The following is a 15,909-nucleotide window of genomic DNA, read 5'->3' as shown; positions in this document are numbered from 1 at the left end:
ATGAAAACCCAGGAAGTATGTGAGCAGAACTGACATTCTTTTTGATGTATTTGATTATCAAATACAAACTTACAGAGACCAAAGTAAAGACAAACTTACAGGGACCAAAACTAAACCATGAAAGTTTTCTAAAAAATATATTTAAGATAAATTTTTGAATTGGATTCTGAGATATTCTAAGGGACTATGAGGTATTGGCAGGGAGGAGGAATAAGAAAGTTAGTGGAGTGGACACTAATATCTACAGTGCCATGCAGAGAACTACAATTGCTAAAATTCTTTATATATATATAAAGTCAATACATTACCTTAATGAAATAAAGGATAAAAATAAAGTTAACATTTGCACTACCCATAAAAAATAAATGACAATGGTAATTTAGATAAGTTGAAAGACTGTATAATACCCTGTATAATAGTTCAGGAATCAGAACTCTCTTTGCTCATTATTACACATTATTAAAATTCAACAGAAGTTTTTATTATATTGCTACTGTTTTTCAAAGAAGTGGAAGCAAACACTGAAGTTATAAAGGATTGGTTTATCTTTGTTAAAATATTTTGTTTCACTTCTGATGTCACAATTTAGATTGTTCTTCTAAAAATAAGTATAAATTTATAAAATTTTATTTTTACCTATACATTTATCCATTCACTACACACTTCATGACATCTACAATGTATCTTCTCTGTGGTAGGTATAGGACAAGCAAATAAAATCAGAATCCAAGAAGGAGACATATAAAAGCATATGTATAATACAGGTAAATAAGCACAAAAAATAGGGAGTTATTTGAGCACATATGATGGTACACAGTCAACTGGGAATGAGGGATCTGCCGGGAAGTCACATCAGATTCAAGTCTTGAAGGTAAACTTGAGTTCATCAAAGGGGAGGAGCACAGGGGCAGTATTCTGGATAGACTCTCTCTTTGTCAAGGCTAAATCAAGACAGTGGGGAAAAACTGCAGCATTAAGATATGGCAAAGGGGAGCCTATAGAGGTCTGTCATGGGAGCTGGGACACTATGCTCCATAGTGAGAGTTGTGTTTTAGAAATATGGCCTGGCAGCAATGCTAAAGAGGCATCTCAGGTGGTTCCGTAGTAAAGAACCTGCCTGCCAATGCAGGAGATGTGGGTTAGAGCCCTGAGGTGGAAAGATCCTCTGGAGAAGGAAATGGCAACCCACTCCAGTATTCTTTCCTGGAAAATCCCATGGACATAGAAGCCTGGTAGGCTACAGTCCATGGCGTTGCGAAGAGTTGGACACGACCGAGCAACTAAGTGCACACACACACACAAAAAGCAATGCACAAAATGGATTAACAGTAGATGAGGCAGATGTAGGAAAATCAAGACCTTAGCTGTTGCAGCTGGTGAGCATGGAGGTAGGGGAGGCGATGAGGCCAAAGGAACAGAGATTCATGACTAATAAATATTAGTTAATAGAGGAGAAGAAAATGGCACAGTGAACTTTAGGTTTCGGCCTGGGTAACTAGATGCTAAGAAAAAATAAAGAAAGACTACAAAGTGAAGATTTATATTAAAGCATAAACTGAATATGAAAATACCTGGGAAATTTAAGACATCATTAAATCTACTTAATATGCAGCAAAACTCTGTTAGCTGGAAAGATGAATAGAATTTCCCAAGGTGTCTAATATATAAAGGTGGCATAATTTTCTGACTTCAGCTTTTCTGCTTGCTTAGTCAATTTACAATTGGTCATTTTTAGTTAATCCATTCATTTCCATGAGGTTACTTAATGAAAGCATTACATTTTTTAACCGAACAGTGGTGAAATAATTTTCTGGAGGTTCCCCAGAGAGACTCTGAAAAGTCAAAATTCAACTTTAATTTCCTGAGTACCTTTTCTGCTTAAAGTTACTGGACTTAATTTTCTTTTCTAGGAAAAATAGCAAACACTGACATTTAAAATTTCAATTTACTACATAAATATTTCAGATTATTTTACATTGGGACAGCAATTTTTCTGCCTGAGAATCATTTTAGTCTAAATAATGGTGGCAAAATAAAAGAATACATACTGCACATGAGCTACAAATTGTATAGGGATTTGTATATATCTAGTCACAAATGCATTTGAATTGGATTTAGTCAAAAAGCGGGTCTGACTAATTTTTCATTGAATTCAAATTGTTCAGATTAAGTGAACTGCTTGGTTGCCATCATAGAGATACCACCCAAGATCATTTTGTCAAATTAATAATTAACCAAACCAAAACAAATGCGTGGCTTGTGGCTCTGAGACAAGAATATGACAAAACCTGTCATTACTTAAATGATGTAGTCTATTCAATAAAACTTTTGTGGATAGTTCACATGTTTTATGCAAAACAGTGCTGCAACGAACAGAAAAACAGTCACACTTCATGTGTATTATTCATACTAGTAATATTTTAACATTAGTTAAGATGCCATATAAAGCATACTTTTTCACTATCTCAATTTTATTATAATTTTTCACCCAGAATATCATACAAATTTCTATAAAGCATTTTTTTTCAAATAATTGAACTTCTCTTTTTCAAGCATTAATCCCCTAGGTCACCAAGACTGTGGATTCTTCACCACCATCCCAAACCGTCCCTCTTTGCCTGTAATTGTTCTGATCCCTGCTGCACTGTGAGCTGGGGGACAGTGGACTCATAAGCACCAAGGACCCCTCAGCAGGCTTCACATATTGTCTTCAACCTAACCTAGTATCCTGCTGCATGATACCAATATTCCATTCAAAGCCACTGACAACTTTTCATGTCTATTCAGATTTCATTCGACTTGCTTACAATGAGTTTTATAAGATAGTTTAGTTATACACACAATAGAAAGCCTAAGGCACTGGCAACAACATAGAATAACTTTAATACTTCTTGATTTCAGACAAAGGCATTAGTATTATAATCCACTAATGATGCTTTTTGAGATATTTAGCCAGCCATGGATAACACCATGAAACACAGAAGCATGCCTATAGCAGTGAGACATCATGTCTATGTGAACCTTAATCCTACATCAACAACAGCTGTAACTGAAGAAATCCAAAACCCACAGCTTAAAATAAATGCTCTCTAGGAAGTCTAAGAATCACTTTAGCTTAATGTGGGGAAACAGTGGAGATGAGTGGAATGAGACTGAGAAATTTGCTTCTGTGGTGATGGAGAATCGGGGCAAGTGTACGGTTTTATTTCTTTGCCTTCAACCAATGTTTTCATAGGAAAAGTATGTTTTCCTTGTGGTGACTGCACAGTAACCATCATTAACAAAGGTAGAAAGTGCTAATTTCCCCTTGATGACACTTCTTTTCAATATGACTGAAGAATGAACTTTACATGAAATTATTACAAATACTTCTACACCTAGTAAACATGATTGGGGAAAAAACCTTTTTAAGACAAATGGCAAAGCTTTGTTTTTAATGAATTCTTTGGTTATAAACAGGTCTTGAGTGACATTCACTCATTCACTCTGGTTTTGCTGGTGTCTGTTCTGCATGTCCCTTAAGGACTGGAATGAAATTAATTATCCTGGGTTATAGCTCATAGCACATACTTAATACAATTTACCTTGCTTTATTGTAAAATACAGAATGAAAATATATCTGTAGATCTGAAATTGCATATATTATTTACAAAGCTACTACTGAGCATTTTACATAAACTTTTCATCCTTTTAAAAGTAAAAAATCACACGTTCTTAACAAGAAGCAGAAATAAAGCTGAAATGCAAACTCTCTGTACGTCTTCCTGGGACTCTTGACATGATGTTTGTCCCTCACTGGCCCACGGATTCCTGAGTTACATAAAGCATAATGAAACATAATTAGCACATCCTGGTTATTCTGTAACAACTTATTATCATTTTAGCAAAGCAAAAATTTCTGGAAGGAGGTGATACAAAATTGCTAAACCAAACAGTTCCTAAATACTCAAGAGAAACATGATGAAATAAGGAAATTTTGATCCTTATCAGTAAAGAAATAAAACTAATATTGATTCATTCACAGACTAGACGTGTAGGAATATGTGAGGATAAAACAGGAGAATCCAGAAAAACTGAAACAGAAAAAAAAATAAGACTACATAAAAAGTTATAAAATAACTCGGCCTGTGGTGACAGAAGAAAAATGTACATCTGCAGTGCAACCGATTCACTTTTAGATTGGTTGTTACATGTTCTCTGGTGGAAAAAGGATGCCATTTATTTACTGTGTAACTAGTATATTCTCCTATAATATCCAAGCACATAGTGAATGACTAGGTCTTTTATGAAACTAAAAAAACGAGATGGATTAACAGGCTGTGCATAACGTTTTATTTAGAAGGTAAGCATTTGGAAGCAACTTACATTTTTTCTGTGCCTGGGGCCACTATTTTCTATACCATTGCTATCGTCCAATTTCCTGTATAGAAAACAAAAAAGGAAATTACTATATGTTTACACTGCATCAGACTAAGTCAGTACACCATCTATATCATAGCCATCAAGTTAAAATATGAGGTCAATACAGATAGGATTTATTCTTGCTAAAAATGGTGTTTAACTCATAACGTTGATTTTATTTGCATGCCATTGCTTGGAGAGGAACCATTACCACAGCTGAGTGACAAAGGCCTGTTTATTTTATGCAGAGAGAACTGCTTTTCCCCAAGCGTGAGTGAAGGCTTCAGTATATGGCCTAACATATGTTGCTTTGACTGATCAAGATAATAGCCACTCTAGAGGTCAGCCAGTGTGTAGATAAAGGTGCTATAATCCAACATGTTTATACACTGAACTAGAGGTTAAGCATGGCTCTTTGTCTCCTCAAAGTGCATCAGAATAAGACCACAACGTGGGCTCCAGATTCTTAAGAAAGACTAAACCAGGTTACAAGGGTACATAATTAATACCCTTCTAGATCTTATGGGCAGGCTTGAGTGTATTAAACTAGTCTCACCAGATAATAAATTCAACCATAATCAGTTACACCAAAATTGGGAGGAGGAGTTGTAGGTAAAATTGTGTGGATTAAATATCTTGGTGGATCAATTAATTAGCTCTTAGATAAAGTAGATAAATTAATGAGCTCTTCACTGAACTGTTTGAAATGAGTAGCTTATTATACTCTTCCTACTATTTTTAAAAGTCATTTTAAAAGTCATTCATTCTGTGAATGGCTGGTATCTAAACACATATATAAGCATCAAATATAAAATATATTGATAAACAATATTCTCTTTAAAGACAAATTTATCTCCTAAACTAAAAATTCTTAAAAAAGCATTGGTGAAAGGCTGCTCTAAATGAGTCCAAGTGCCCTTCATATTTGTATTAAATCTAAAGATACTAACAAAACCTAAAGATGAGAAATGTGACTGCGAGGAAATGGAGGGGAACACTGGGGAGGCTGGGCTGGGAGAACAAAAGAATCCAGGCAAGGGAATAATTGTTTCAAATATCTGAGTAGCTGTCATGTTGTTCATGATTCCAAGTGCAAGAAAGTTTATCAGTACATGCAAATCAGAAAGATAACATGTTCAAATTAATACGAACAAGTTCTCCAGAAAGAGGTTCACATCCTTTTCAATCATAAGAGTCTGATTCTAAGACTAACAGTTTTTGTTGTTTTTTTTTCCCTTATCTGGGGTTATGGAACTCTTGATATAATTATTGTATGCCCTGACTTTAGAAACTTGTGTCCTGTTAATTTGAGTGAAGTGAGTAAAAATAACTATTTGAATAATGTCTATGAATATATGCATGACAACTATCCACCCTGGTCTTGCTATTTAACTGTGGTTATAGCGCTCACACCTCAAAGCTTGTCTTGACTGACAAAGATAGACTCCAAGTGTCCATTTGGGCTGGTAATAGTTGCTCAGGCTTCCCTTTTCCTAGGTTTCTTTTGGCTGCTTTACTCTGGTCTCATTTTCCAGACCCTGGCTCTAATACTTGAACTTCAAACCCAGTTTCGGGCAACTCCCTCAGCCCAGTGGAGCTGGGCGCCACTCTCCGTTCCCTGGTATGGTGGAACCAACAACTCCCACTGTCACCAAACCAAATGACGTCACTGGTAATTTTCTTTCTAGTTCACCTCCTGCTCAGCTCAACTCTAAACAAGGGGGACTGTAAAAGAAATAGTGACACAATTTGTGTTCTCAGAAAAATAATAACAAATAGAATCTTAGGTCAGTGATTTTCAACATGACAGAGAAATAAAATCAGTGATAGAGACTTTAAAGAAACATAGATGCTCAGGTATAGAAGGCATTCCATAACCAAAGCTTACGCTAAGCACTTTTACACAGAGAAAGCCATTTAATCCCGAAACCTTATGTGGTAATGTCATTAAACCCATTTTGTTGAAGGGAAAACGGAAGTACAGCGAGATGTTGCAGACAGGTAAATGCCACTCTTCACCACAAATGGACATGTGCAGAAAATAACACACAATATACTCCTGTACCTTTTTTTCCTCTAGCTGCAAACATTTTATTTAATATATTTATCTGTATTTTATTCAAGGGAAAATTATTCTATAAAAAATAATACTTACAGCTCTTCACCTTGTTCAAATTCTTTCCCATCATCTGTATAACAAAAGAAGAACTTAACTGTAAGGCTGGTTTATTATTCTTGTGGAACATATATGCTCAATTCTACTTTCCCCTGGATTCTCTATCCCTGACTGCCCATGCTGTTCTCCTGCTCTGCAGTGAGAGGCGACAGCGGCAGGTCTGCCGTGTCCACTCCTCCCCTGCTCTCCTGACTTGCAGCTTTGATCAAGCAAAACACTGGCTTCCCTGATGGCTCTGTGCAAAAGGAATCCACCTGCAATGCAGGAGACATGGAAGACACGGGTTCAATCCCTGGGTGGGGAAGATCCCCTGGAGAAGGACATGGCAATCTGCTCCAGCATTCTTGCCTGGAAAACCCCATCAACAGAGGAACCTGGCTGTTTACAGTCCACTAAACACAAGGTACATGCTGAGGTATAACTGACAAAAATTGATCAAGCCTAGTCTAGTGCCTGGGATCATCAAAAATAGGACTGACTGACTTGTAATTATTAAAGTTACTAAACAGCACAAAATAGGAAAAAATACAGAATGCAAGATAAATTTTCCTAGGGGGCCAATGGTTTCTCAATCTGTAATCCATCAGGAACAGGCTATGAAAACAGATCTGGCAGGCAATGTCTCTTTCATGAGAATTGAAAAATGTTTGATAAAACATTTTTAAAAACTAGTTATCTAAGTGAAAGAAGAACTGCTTATCTTTGAGATCTTTTCTATTAAGTTATCTCAGAATTTTCTAATATTCTAGTACCAAAGCATGTTATCACTTAAGTGGTGTGTTGGTACCAGTAACACCAAAGAAAGGGGGGATAAAAGGCATATTTTAACACTAAAGCTTTTTAGGAAGTTGAAAAAAGAAGTCCATCAATATAAGCTCCTAGCTCACAGTCATCAGTGATATTAACATAAATACCACTACAAATAACAAAAGTTAGGTTTTTTCCCCCAAAACTCTAAAGCCACTGTAATGTAGTAAGTCATAACATGAGAATGTTATCTAAAAAAAGAAATCTTACCTGAGGGCTTCTTTTTCTTTTGAGTATACATTTCAAAAAGCAGAATAATAGTCACTAAGAGAACAACCTCAGCAACTATTGCACAAAATGCTTTAAGGGGTACCAAATAGCTGAGCACGACGAGTTCAACGTGTCCTTCACTCTCCCCTAACTCGAATATTGCATGGCACCAGTAAGTTCCCTGGTCGTCCTCTGAAAGTTGCGTTATCTTCAGGCTTGTTTCATTAGCATGTTTTCTACTGATCACATGCTTATCATTCACTGGAACACCAATAGGAACCTAATATAAGGAGACATTAAAATCCATTCCTGTCATAGTGCATAAAAAACGTATGTCCTGAATGATCTAGTTTTGAGTGAAAGCTACAATACAGTACCAAGAAATCAGCTTACTAGCAAAAGGGCATATTGAAATTTGTGAGAAGTTATACATAACAGCCTTGTCTAACTCAATGAAACTATGAGCCATGCTGTGTAGGGCCACCCAAGATGGACAGGTCATGGTGAAGAGTTCTGACAAAACGTGGTCCACTGGAGACGGGAATGGCAAACCACTTCAGTATTCTTGCCTTGAGAACCCCATGAACAGTATGAAAAGGCAAGAAGATAGGACACTGAAAGATGAACTCCCCAGGTTGGGAGGTGCCAAATATGCTATTGGAGATCAGTGGAGAAATAACTCCAGAAAGAATGAAGGGACGAAGCCAAAGCAAAAACAACACCCAGTTGTGGATATGACTGGTAATGGAAGTAAAGTCCAAAGCTATAAAGAGCAATATTGCACAGGAAACTGGAATGTTAGGTACATGAATCAAGGCAAATTGGAAGTGGCCAAACAGGAGATGGCAAGAGTGAACATCGACATTTTAGGAATCAGTGAACTAAAATGGACTAGAATGGGTGAATTTAACTCAGAAGACCACTATATCTACTACTGTGGGCAAGAATCCCTTAGAAGAAATGGAGTAGCCATCACAGTATACAAAACAGTCTGGAATGCAGTACTTGGATGCAGTCACAAAAATGACAGAATGATCTCTGTTCATTTCCAAGGCAAACCATTCAATATCACAGTAATCCATGTCTATGCCCCGAGCAGTAATGCTGAAGAAGTTGAATTTGAATGGTTCTATGAAGACCTACAAGACCTTCTAGAACTAACACCCAAAAAAGAGGTCCATTTCATTATAGCTGACTGTAATGCAACAGTAGGAAGTCAAGAACTACCTGGAGTAACAGGCAAATTTGGCCTTGGAGTACAAAATGAAGCAGGTCAAAGGTTAACAGAGTTTTGCCAAAGAACGCACTGTCATAGCAAACACCCTCTTCCAACAACACAAGAGACGACTCTATACATGGACATCACCAGATGGTCAATACTGAAATCAGATCGACCATATTATTTGCAGCCAAAGATGGGAGAAGCTCTACACAGTCAGCAAAAACAAGACCGGGAGCTGACTGTGGCTTAGATCATGAACTCCTTATTGCCAAATTCAGACTTAAATTGAAGAAAGTAGGGAAAACCACTAAACCATTCAGGTATGACCAGAATCAAATCCCTTACAATTATACAGTGGAAGTGACAAATAGATTTAAGGGATTAGACAGACAGAGTGCCTGAGGAACTATGGATGGAGGTTCATGATACTGTACAGGAGGCAGTGGTCAAGACCATCCCCAAGAAAAAGAAATGCAAAAAGGCAAAATGGTTGTCTAAGGAGGCCTTAAAAATAACTGTAAAAAGAAGAGAATCTAAAAGCAAAGAAGAAAAGGAAAGACATACCCATTTGAATGCAGAGTTCCAAACAGAAAGGAGAGATAAGAAAGCCTTCCTAAGTAATCAGTGCAAAGAAACAGAGGAAAACAACAGAATGGGAAAGACTAGAGATCTCTTCAAGAAAATTAGAGATGCCAAGAGAACATTTCATGCAAAGATGGGCACAATAAAGGACAGAAATAGTATGGACCTAACAGAAGCAGAAGACATTAAGAGGTGGTAAGAATACACAGCAGAATTGTACAAAAAAGATCTTCATGACCCAGATAACTACAATGGTGTGATCACTCACCTAAAGCCAGAAATCCTGGAATGCGAAGTCAGGGGGCCTTAGGAAGCATCACTAGAACAAAGCTAGTGGAGGTGATGGAATTACAGTTGAGCTATTTCAAATCCTAAAAGATGATGCTGTTAAAAGTACTACACTCAATATGCCAGCAAATTTGGAAAACTCAGCAGTGGCCACAGGACTGGAAAAGGTCAGTTTTCATTCCAATCCCAAAGAAAGGCAATACCAAAGAATGTTCAAACTACCTCACAATTGCACTCATCTCACACGCTAGTAAAGTAATGCTCAAAATTCTCCAAGCCAGGCTTCAGCAATACATGAACCGTGAACTTATTGATGTTCAAGCTGGCTTTAGAAAAGGCAGAGGAACCAGAGATCAAATTACCAATATCCATTGGATCATAAAAAAAGCAAGAGAGTTCCAGAAAATCATCTACTTCTGCTTTATTGACTACGCCAAAGCCTTTGACTGTGTGGATCACAATAAACTGAAAAATTCTTCAAGAGATGGGAATACCAGGCAACTTTACCTGCTCTTAAGAAATATGTGTGCAGGTCAAGAAGAAACCATTAGAACCAGACATGGAACAACAGACTGGTTCCAAATTGGGAAAGGAGTATGTCAAGGCTGTATATTGTTACCCTCTTTATTTAACTTATATGCAGAGTACATCATGAGAAATGCTGTACTTGATGAAGCACAAACTGGAATTAAGATTGCTGGGAGGAATATCTACAACCTCAGATATGCAGATTGTACACCACCCTTATGGCAGAAAGTAAAGAACTAAAGAGCCTCTTGATGAAAGTGAAAGAGGAGAGTGAAAAAGTTAGCTTAAAACTCAACATTCAGAAAACTAAGATCATGGCATCCAGTCCCATCACTTCATGGCAAATAAATGGGAAACAATGGAAACAGGGAGAGACCTTATTTTGGGGGTCTCCAAAATCACCTCCAATGCTGACTGCAGCCATGAAATTAAAGGACTCTTGCTCCTTGGAAGAAAAGCTATGAATAACCTAGATAGCACATTAAAAAGCAGAGACATTACTTTGCCAACAATGGTCCATCTAGTCAAAGCTATGGTTTTTCCAGTGGTCATGTATGGATGTGAGAGTTGGACTATAAAGAAAGCTGAGTGCAGAAGAATTGATGCTTTTGAACTGTGGTGTTGGAGAAGACTCTTGAGAGTCCCTTGGACTGCAAGGAGATTCAACCAGTCCATCTTAAAGGAAATCAATCCTGAGTGGTCATTGAAAGGACTGATGCTTAAGCTGAAACTCCAATACTTTGGCCACCTGATGTGAAGAACTGACTCAACTGAAAGACCCTGACGCTGGGGAAAGATTGAAGGCAGAAGGAGAAGGGGACAACAGGATGAGATGGTTGAATGCCACCACTGACTCAATGGACATGAGCTTGAGTAAGCTCTGGGAGTTGGTGATGGACAGGGATGCCTGGGGTGCTGTAGTCCATAGGTCGCAAAGAGTCGGACAAGACTGAGCAACTCTACTGAACTGCTACATAGCTCAATTCTTATCAGAGTTTGACCTTTCAGAGGTAGCAAACAAAGGAAAAGGATACTTTTCGTTAAGTGCTTAGCACTGAGTGTTTGAAACTACAGCATGCAAGTCATCATGGGTAAATATTCTATTGAAAGTAGACATACAGGAAAATTCCAGTCTTCCAGGCTTCATGTTAGAATCCCTGACTAGTTGTTCAAAGTACTTCCTCCTTCACAAGTGCAGGTATACATTCATTAAATCAACTATTAAGTTAATAAAGCTATTAAATTGATCATTCCTATTAAGGAAGCTCCCTGGTTCTTGACACTGGGAGCTCCTCAGACTGGAACGGAAATCTTCAGGCCTTTGAAGCTGATGTAGAAGGACTAGTAGACCTTCCTGTGAGTCTGGTAAAGAAGGTGGTTTGTATACTTTCTGTCTTTTCAAAGCTCAATTTCTCTGTTTTTCAGTCAATTCGGTTTCTAGAATTCACTGGGTTTTCTTTAGTCTTTTAAGATCCATACCAAGCTATCTGGGGGCTGATTTATTTAATCTATTTAAATTAACTTTTATTCTTATGCCATTTGCTGCCTTCATTGCTCTATCATTCAACTGCAGTGATCAATAAATTCTAATCAGAATACAAGTATTCTTGGAGATTATCTGATGAAGAACTGTGATTTTATTATTTGCCAAAAATTATATCAACCTGGCTCTCTGTGCACAGCATTGCCTGTGATCTTTTTACAAAGGTACTCTCTACCTCAGGGCTGATAAAGCATTGCATGTTTAGTAGGCACCACAGGTTGAGTCTGATGCAGATGGTTCATGTACATTTTAAAAAAACACTTGACCTAAAGTTTTGACTTGTACTCTCTTTGCTGCACTTTTCTTATATCCTAATATGATCCATGCTTGGGGCTAAATTGAGAGATACTTAGTAAGATGGAAAGAAGCACAGACTGTATTCTGAAAGTTCAATGTAATTAGATTTGTCTATTTTTTGTCTAGTATGACATATGCGGGCTTCCCTGGTAGCTTAGCTGGTAAAGAATCCACCTGCAATGCAGGAGATTCCGGTTCAATTCCTAGGTCCAAAAGTTCCCCTGGAGAAGGGATAGGCTACCCACTCCAGTATTCTTGGGCTTCCCTGGTGGTTCAGACAGTAAAGAATATGCCTGCAATGCAGGAGACCTGGATTCAGTTCCTGGGTTGGGAAGATCCCTTGAAGGAGGTTATGGCAACCTTCTCTAGTATTTTTGCCTGGAGAATCCCCATGGACAGAGGAATCTGGTGGGCTACAGTCCATTAGGTTGCAGAGAGTCAGACAGGACTGAGCACTTAGCAGCAGCATGTTTTTCTTAATATCAGGTCTTTGAAAAGTCATTCATTTTTTAGTAGGAATTTAAAGTATCTGGCTTCCCTTAGGTCCCTAGAGGCCTAACAGAGGTCAATGACTCTAAAAGAACCCAAAACCTAAGTTTAAGTTACCTAATTTTCATTCTTTCCTTAAATAGTGCCACTATATTACATTCCATCACAAATGTTTCCAGAGACAGAAGAAGGAAAAGATAACATCTTTTTTTTTTCAAGTTACTTTCATGAAATGATAAAGAAAAAAAATCATTTCTGTTGGGGTTATACTTAAGCTTATCAACTAAAAATGAATTGCAACTTTCAGTGAATTTAAGTAAATTGCTAAATGTAAAAACAAAGTACCAGCTAATGAAACATTGGGAGTATCTTCAGATGTATAATGTAAAGTGCTAAAAACATGAAACAACTCCATTCATCACTGCTCTTTCTCCATGATCATGTATTTAAGAAGATAAGAGAAGTAGAAATAGTCCTAATAACTTTGAGTATAATGCAGTCTTATTACTTATCAAATAAGTGTGTTTATTTTGTAAGCCAAAGAAATATTATCTTACCTGTACACTCCCATTGCCACCGTACCAGGTCCAATTTAAAGGAAGACAATCTTGACATTTACACATCAAGACAACTGAATCCCCCACGTAAGTGATCAATGGTTTGGTTTTTCCATTAACTTCAGGAACTAAGGAAAATGTAGAAATATACATATTACTAAAAAAGTCTGAATGGGGGGATGTATTTAAGTTGAATAGAATTTATCCTTTCATTTTTTCATTTATATATGATTTTCTTTCTGTAGTTTTAGTTCTACATAAAATGAATCAATGTACGGTAGTTAGGACAGACCATTGTAGTAGGTATGTAGTGCAACGTAATTGTCAGTAGTATAGAAACAGAAGAAAGGTCTTCTATTATGAGCCCAATAACAGTTAGAAATATTGTAATAAACTGTTACATACTTTGGATATGAAAGAAACTTCATGTTTTACAAGTCTATTTTTTCATCCCACCTACTAAATTACTTTAGAACAAATATTTCTCTTAAAGTTTACCCTTAGATGGCACTTAAGGAGATAAAATTTTTAGGATTTAAAATTCTTAGTTCATACAAATTTATGAAAAGGGTTAGAGGAGGTGAGAAGATGAGAAACAAACAATGGAAATTTAAGAGAGAAAAGAAAGAAAGAAAATGAGATGAAAAATTCTTACATGTGGTTTTGTTAAAAAAAAAAAAAAAAAAAAAAAACCAAACACCTAATAGTCACTGTGATCATCATACTTCATAAAGTTAGAAGCAGATGCCATTAGTAACAGACTAAAACTGAGTACTGAATTTAGAAAAATTAAGTTTTAACGGTATGAATAATTTGGTATGTGTGTGCTAAGTCACTTCAGTCATGTCCAACTCTTTACAACTCTATGAACTCTAGCCCTCCAGGCTCCTCTGTCCATGGGATTCTCCAGGCAATACTGGAGTTGGTTGCCATTTCCTTCTCCAGAATAATCTGGTAAGAAAATTAAAACAGAACAACATAAGCAAAGCAATAAAGGTCAACCAGTAGCCTCCATGATGAAATCAATTCCTTCTGATGGACCTCAAGGGATGTATTAGAGAGTGTACACTTACACTGGAGATAGAGACTTATCAACAAAGATGACTTTTGTTGATATTTTTTCTTTTACTAATTTTAGCAGGTTTTGTGTTTTGTTTTTCCTTTTTGTTGGTTTGCTAGCAGAGAGTGTTTGAAATTATGTGTACATTTTAATAATATTATGTTGATAAATTTTATAGATAATGTTTGCTATTCATTTGTTATCCTATTTTTAGATTTTATTTTGGGGAAGGTCAGGGTGGAAAATGGAAAGATTAATTTTAGTTGCTAAATTAGGTTTCCAGAATAAATACATTTTCTAAATGCTCTTGGCTTTCTACTACCCAAAGATAACTGAGCATTTTATGGATATGTGAATTATAAAGATGAGGAAGGGGAAAATAATCATAACTAGAAAATAAATTCTGACTTCTATATCCACTTGTTTGGGCTTCCCTGGTGGCTCAGATGGTAAAGAATCTGCCTGCAATGCAGGAGACCAGGGTTTGATCCCTGAATCAGGATGATCTCCTGGAGAAGGGAATGACAACCCACTCCAGTATTCTTGCCTAGAGAATTCCATGGACAGAGAAGCCTGGCGGTCTACAGTCTACAGGGTTGCAAAGAGTCAGACACAACTGAGCAACTAACACACACACACACACACACACACACACACACACACACCCCTCCACATAACCACATGTATAGGGGATAAAAATAGGGTTGGATTTCTTCACAGTTTGTCTTTAGGTGATTAATGTTATAGTGATGAATGTGGGAAGTCTTCCATTTTCCTTATGGTTTCACATGGGGCTAAATACAATTGCACACATCACCCTCTCCTTCATATTTAAATCTGCCCAGCATAGTGTTGAATGACGTACTGCTAAAAATAAAGAGATGCAAATGAGAAAGATATATCACCAGTGCAAATGTTCCAGAAATCTTAAGATGGCAGAGCAATCTATAAGTCAATGATTACTATACCTATTATAACCAAGGAAACCTGTTTTAACAAGATGGAATGATGTACAATTTTACATTAACCAAATGTGTGAACTGCCAATCATAATTTATAATCACCCCTACTAACAGTTTATGAGCACTTAGTAATGTACCACTAGGGTGCTCCTGAGGAAGGAGAGATGTGAAACACGTGTCACTGTTGTGACTGAAGTCATCCCAGTCACAAGAAACTGGTGAGCCGACCTTGCCAGAGAATATTCCGAGCACTCCTCCTGAGAGGCTACTAGTGTCCCATAGTCCCTTTTGATCACCATGAGGCTGAGGGACTTTCAGGGAAATGTGGTCATTATTTGTCCATTTCAAAGACCAGATCATGAGTGTTTGAATTAGTCAGCACAATGTGACAGTGACGAGACAAACGTAAGATTTAGGTCCAGGAAATATCTGAGTTAGAATTATAGTTTCAGTGTTACTAGTGTTGAGGACACAGGTAGATTATACCCTCCCCTACAGTGTTACTGTAACACAGGAACACAATATGTAACGTTGCTTGGTGTAGAGCAGTTGTTGTGGTTTAGTTGCTAAGTCGTGTCTAACTCTTTTGTGACTCCATGGACTGTAGCCCACCAGGCTCCTCTGTCCATGGGATTCTCTAGGCAAGAATACTGGAGTGGGCTGTCATTTCCTTCTCCAGTGGATCTTCCTGACCCAGGATCAAATCCACGTCTCCTGCACTGGCAAGCGGATTCTTTACCGCTGAGCCACCAGGAAAGCCCTTGGTATAGAGTGAGCACCACAAAAT

General features: G+C 37.3%; 1 protein-coding gene across 3 annotated transcripts in view; it reads right to left on the bottom strand.

Annotated features, from left to right (window-relative positions):
* Nucleotides 1-2,450: 2,450 nt before the first annotated feature.
* EMB (embigin) overlaps nucleotides 2,451-15,909 on the bottom strand; it is a 118,685-nt gene continuing 105,226 nt past the window's right edge. For all 3 annotated transcript variants that reach the window (XM_061129823.1, XM_061129824.1, XM_061129825.1), the window contains 5 exons: nucleotides 13,101-13,228; nucleotides 7,595-7,874; nucleotides 6,557-6,590; nucleotides 4,366-4,420; nucleotides 2,451-3,810 (listed from right to left, as the gene is read on the bottom strand). In XM_061129823.1, coding sequence (XP_060985806.1) covers nucleotides 3,793-3,810; nucleotides 4,366-4,420; nucleotides 6,557-6,590; nucleotides 7,595-7,874; nucleotides 13,101-13,228 — 515 coding nt within the window. In that variant the 3' untranslated portion in view covers nucleotides 2,451-3,792. The remainder of the gene's footprint in view (nucleotides 3,811-4,365; nucleotides 4,421-6,556; nucleotides 6,591-7,594; nucleotides 7,875-13,100; nucleotides 13,229-15,909) is intronic.

The sequence above is a fragment of the Dama dama genome, chromosome 25, assembly GCF_033118175.1.
Source record: "Dama dama isolate Ldn47 chromosome 25, ASM3311817v1, whole genome shotgun sequence".
Taxonomy (NCBI): domain Eukaryota; kingdom Metazoa; phylum Chordata; class Mammalia; order Artiodactyla; family Cervidae; genus Dama; species Dama dama.
The sequence above is the reverse complement of the archived record's forward strand: the minus strand, read 5'-3'. Positions and strand labels throughout refer to the sequence as shown.